General features: G+C 64.3%; 1 protein-coding gene across 4 annotated transcripts in view; it reads left to right on the top strand.

Annotated features, from left to right (window-relative positions):
* ARRB1 (arrestin beta 1) overlaps window positions 1–4115 on the top strand; it is a 13057-nt gene that overhangs the window by 3591 nt on the left and 5351 nt on the right. For all 4 annotated transcript variants that reach the window (XM_026079277.1, XM_026079279.1, XM_026079278.1 and 1 more), the window contains exons 2-7: window positions 1049–1079; window positions 1930–1990; window positions 2732–2776; window positions 2901–3097; window positions 3297–3356; window positions 3602–3669. In XM_026079277.1, coding sequence (XP_025935062.1) covers window positions 1049–1079; window positions 1930–1990; window positions 2732–2776; window positions 2901–3097; window positions 3297–3356; window positions 3602–3669 — 462 coding nt within the window. The remainder of the gene's footprint in view (window positions 1–1048; window positions 1080–1929; window positions 1991–2731; window positions 2777–2900; window positions 3098–3296; window positions 3357–3601; window positions 3670–4115) is intronic.

The following is a 4115-nucleotide window of genomic DNA, read 5'->3' on the forward strand; positions in this document are numbered from 1 at the left end:
GCACCTCGCACAACACGGCCTTTGCATGGCGCCTTGCATGGCCTCTTGCACGGCACCTTGCACAACGCACCACCATGGCCTTTGCACAGCCTCTTGCACGGCACATTGCACAGCACCTTGCATGGCACGGCCTTTGCATGGCATCTTGCATGGCACCTTGCACAGCCGGGCTTTTGCAGAGCGCCTTTGCACGGCACCTTGCACAGCATGGCCTTTGCACGGCACTGCGCAGCACGGCCTTTGCACGGCACTTTGCATGGCACCTTGCACAGCACGGCTTTTGCATGACCTCTTGCATGGCACCTTGCACAGCACGGCACCTTGCACGGCACCTTGCACGGCATGGCCTTTGCATGGCACCTTGCACAGCACAGCTTTTGCGTGGCCTCTTGCATGGCACCTTGCACAGCACGGCACCTTACACGGCACGGCCTTTGCACGACACCTTGCACGGCATCTTGCACGGCACAGCCTTTGCACGACCTCTTGCCTGGCACCTTGCACAGCACAGCCTTTGCACAACCTCTTGCACGGCACCTTGCACAGCACGGCRCCTTGCACGGCCTTTGCACGGCACCTTGCACAGCACGGCACCTTGCCTGGCACCTTGCACCGCACGGCCTTTGCACGGCCCCTTGCACGGCAGCGTGCAGAGCGCCTTGCGCAGCAGTGGTGCCGGCATCCCTCGGGCATCCCGTCGCGCTCGCGGGGGGGCACATGCACGAGGGACGAGGCTGTGGCTGCCTTGGAGCCGGCTGATACCCTGAGGCGGGACAGGAATGTTTCCGGGCGCCTGGATTGCCATCTGGGCCAGCGCGGGATGCGGGATGCGGCATGGGGCCCATTAGCCTAATGCAATTGCTTCCCGGCTCGCGGCTGTAAGGTGACACCGATTGCTCGCCGCGGTTTATAGGAAAGGCGCTTTGTAGGAAAGGCTTCCCGGCGGGAGCTGCCAAGAGGGAAAAGGCTCCGGCGTTGCCTCCGAAGGCGCCGGCTTGCAGTGCTCCGGGATGGCCCGCTAACCCCCCTCCCCTCTCCTCTTTTGCAGGGTGTTCAAGAAAGCGAGTCCCAACGGGAAGGTAAGCCGGGGCGCGGGAAGGTAAGCCGGAGCGCAGGCCGGCCACTGGGAAAGGCCACACGGCACCGGCAGGTGCTGTTTCGGCTCCGGTTCCCTTGTGCTCCAAGCTGCGGGGCTGGATCCGGCTGGCGCTCCGTGGCCGTTCCCTGCCATCAGCATGTGGAGCGGGGAAGGAGGGAGATGGGAAGGAAGGGAGAAAGGGAAGGAGGGAGGAAAGAGAGAGGGAGGGAGAAGGGAGGAAAGAGGAAAGGAAGGAAGGGAAAAAGCAAGGAAAAAAGGGAGGGAGGAAAGAAGGAAGTGAGATGGGAAGGAAAGAGGGAAGGAAGGAAGGGAGAAGCAGGGAAGGGAGGGAGAAAGGGAAGGAGGGAGGAAAGACAGGAAGGAGGGAGAAGGCAGGAAAGAGGAAAGGAAGGAAGGGGGAAGCAGGGAAGGAAGGGAAGAAGGGAAAGAGGGAGGGAGATGGGGATGGAAGGAAGGGAGAAAGCAGGGAAGGAAGGGAGGAAAGGGAGGGAGAAGGGGAGGAAAGAGGAAAGGTAGGAAGGGAGAAAGGGAAGGAAGGAGGGAGAGAAGAGATGGAAAGAGGACCCTCCAGGCGGGCGAAGGGAGACGCGGGGATTAGGGGACGTGCCCAAGGGCAGGCGCTTCGTCGGTGGCGGAGCGCTGCCGCTGCCGAGCCACCGCCGCCCAACGCACCGGCGCGGCGAGCGCGCRGGGGCTCAGCGAGATTTGGCAGCGCTTCCGAAGGGCTAAATCGGCGCCAAAGGAGCCGGCGGCGAGCGCCAAGGCGCTGCCGGYGCCGCTCCGCGTCGGAGCGCTGCTGACCGCCCGCCGGCGCTCTCCTCTCCCCGCAGCTCACCGTCTACCTGGGCAAGCGGGATTTCGTCGACCACATCGACGTGGTGGACCCCGTGGGTAAGTGGCGCCCGGCGCCGCGGCAAGCCCCCGGCCGCCCGAAATCCCGCCGCCGGGCTCCGGGCCGTCCCGGAGAGAGCCGGGATGCAGGAGGGCAGCGCCAACGCAGTCGCTCCGGCAGCAGGATGAGGCCCCGGGATCCGCGGGAGGATGCGATGGGAGGGGAGGCTGATTTATCGAGGGCGGAGCGGGCAGGCGATTCCTGTCCGGGTTTCCCGGCGAAGCTGGGGGGGCCGGTTTCCTGGGAATTGGCCTAGCCCTCTCCCATCTCGGCCGCTCGGAAAGCAGGAGTCGGGTTGCACCGGGCGCGAGATCCGGCCGGCTGCTCCACTCTGCGTTTCCCCCGGGGTCCCACCGCCCGCTGGGGATTTGGGGAAGAGCCGGGCTGCTCCGAATAATTGCTTTATTTGCATTGCATCGTTCATTTAAGATGCCTGCAGCTTCCTTGGATTAAGCGCGGCGGAGGGTGAATCCCGGTTACCTCCCTCCCTGCACAGAGAAGGCTTTAATATGTATATATATATATATATATATATGCGTATATATACGTGCCAGGTTTATAGGCGGAGGTGACGGCTCTCGTTAGCCCGCGCTTTGATTTATTGGCTTCCGCTTCAGTTTGTTTGCATGTCGGATCCCCCCAAAAACACATTTTTTGGAGCTTAACTGCAGGGATGAGCCAGGCTGGGAAAGGGCTGGATTCGCCGCCGGCCCCTAACCCGGCCCCGTCCTCTCTTGCAGACGGCGTCGTGCTGGTGGATCCCGAGTACCTRAAGGAAAGGAAAGGTAACGGCGCCGCCGGCGGGGTCTCGCGGCCGCCCCGGCGCCCTCCCGCGCCGTCGCGAAGCGGGGGCCGCCGCCAGCCCCCGGCCGGCCCCGCAGCCCCTCTCCCTCTTGCCGCCCTCGCCAGTCTTCGTGACGTTGACCTGCGCTTTCCGCTACGGCCGCGAGGACCTGGACGTGCTGGGGCTCACCTTCCGCAAGGACCTCTTCGTGGCCAACGCGCAAGCCTTCCCGCCGGTGCCCGAGGAGAAGAAGCCGCTGACGCGGCTGCAGGAGCGGCTCATCAAGAAGCTGGGCGAGCACGCCTACCCCTTCACCTTCGAGGTGGGCATCTCCCACCGCTTCCCGGCCGGCGGCTTCCCGGCGGCCGCCGTTTCCCGGCTGGGGAAACCGAGGCACGGGGCGTGTCGGGGGCCGCGCGGCGTTCGGGGCGTTGCGGGAATTGGCGATCCAGCCCCGGCGTGCCGGGCGCTGCGGGTGCTTCTCCGAAGGGCCCGGGCTCATCCGGCGTTTTCCCTTTCAGATCCCTCCCAATCTGCCCTGCTCCGTGACGCTGCAGCCCGGCCCAGAGGACACGGGGAAGGTGAGGTGCTCCGGCTGCCGGCAGCAGCTCCCTGCCTGCCGGCAGGGTCCAGGCTCTTCCCTGCCCCCTGCTCGTGTCCCTGCCTGTCCCCTGCACCCGTCCCGTGGTCCTGGGGACCGTGCTGGCACCTGGCCGTGGGGTCCCCTCCAGACGGGGGTCACGGCACACGCTACCTCCGTTCTAGCTGCATGCCGGGGTGCAAAGGGGTTTATCCGCCTCCTTTTCTGCMTCCTCCTGGTTTCCAGGCCTGCGGTGTGGACTATGAGGTCAAAGCGTTCTGCGCTGAGAACTTGGAGGAGAAAATCCACAAGAGGTGAGCAGGGAGGACCATGTCCTGCCAGAGCAGGGGGTGACACGCGGGAGCAGCGGCCTTTGGGTACGCGGGGCTGGCAGGCACAGGGACCTGCAGTGGGGAAGGGACACCTGGTTTTGGTACCCCGCAGTAGGCGGGCTGGGGCTGGGAATGTGATGTCCTCCAGGATGGGCTGCAACAGAGATGTTCTCCAGGATGGGGCTGGGATGGAGATGACCTCCAGAATGAGGTTGGGATGGAGATGTCCCGCAGGATGGGGTTGGGATGGAGATGTCCTGCAGGACAGGGCTGCAACAGAGATGTTCTCCAGGATGGGACTGGGATGGAGATGACCTCCAGAATGAGGTTGGGATGGAGATGTCCTGTAGTATGGGGCTGGGATGGAGATGTCCTGCAGGATGGGGCTGCAACAGAGATGTTCTCCAGGATGGGGCTGGGATGGAGAT

This window comes from Apteryx rowi, unplaced genomic scaffold, assembly GCF_003343035.1.
Source record: "Apteryx rowi isolate R43461 unplaced genomic scaffold, aptRow1 scaffold_498, whole genome shotgun sequence".
Lineage (NCBI taxonomy): Eukaryota > Metazoa > Chordata > Aves > Apterygiformes > Apterygidae > Apteryx > Apteryx rowi.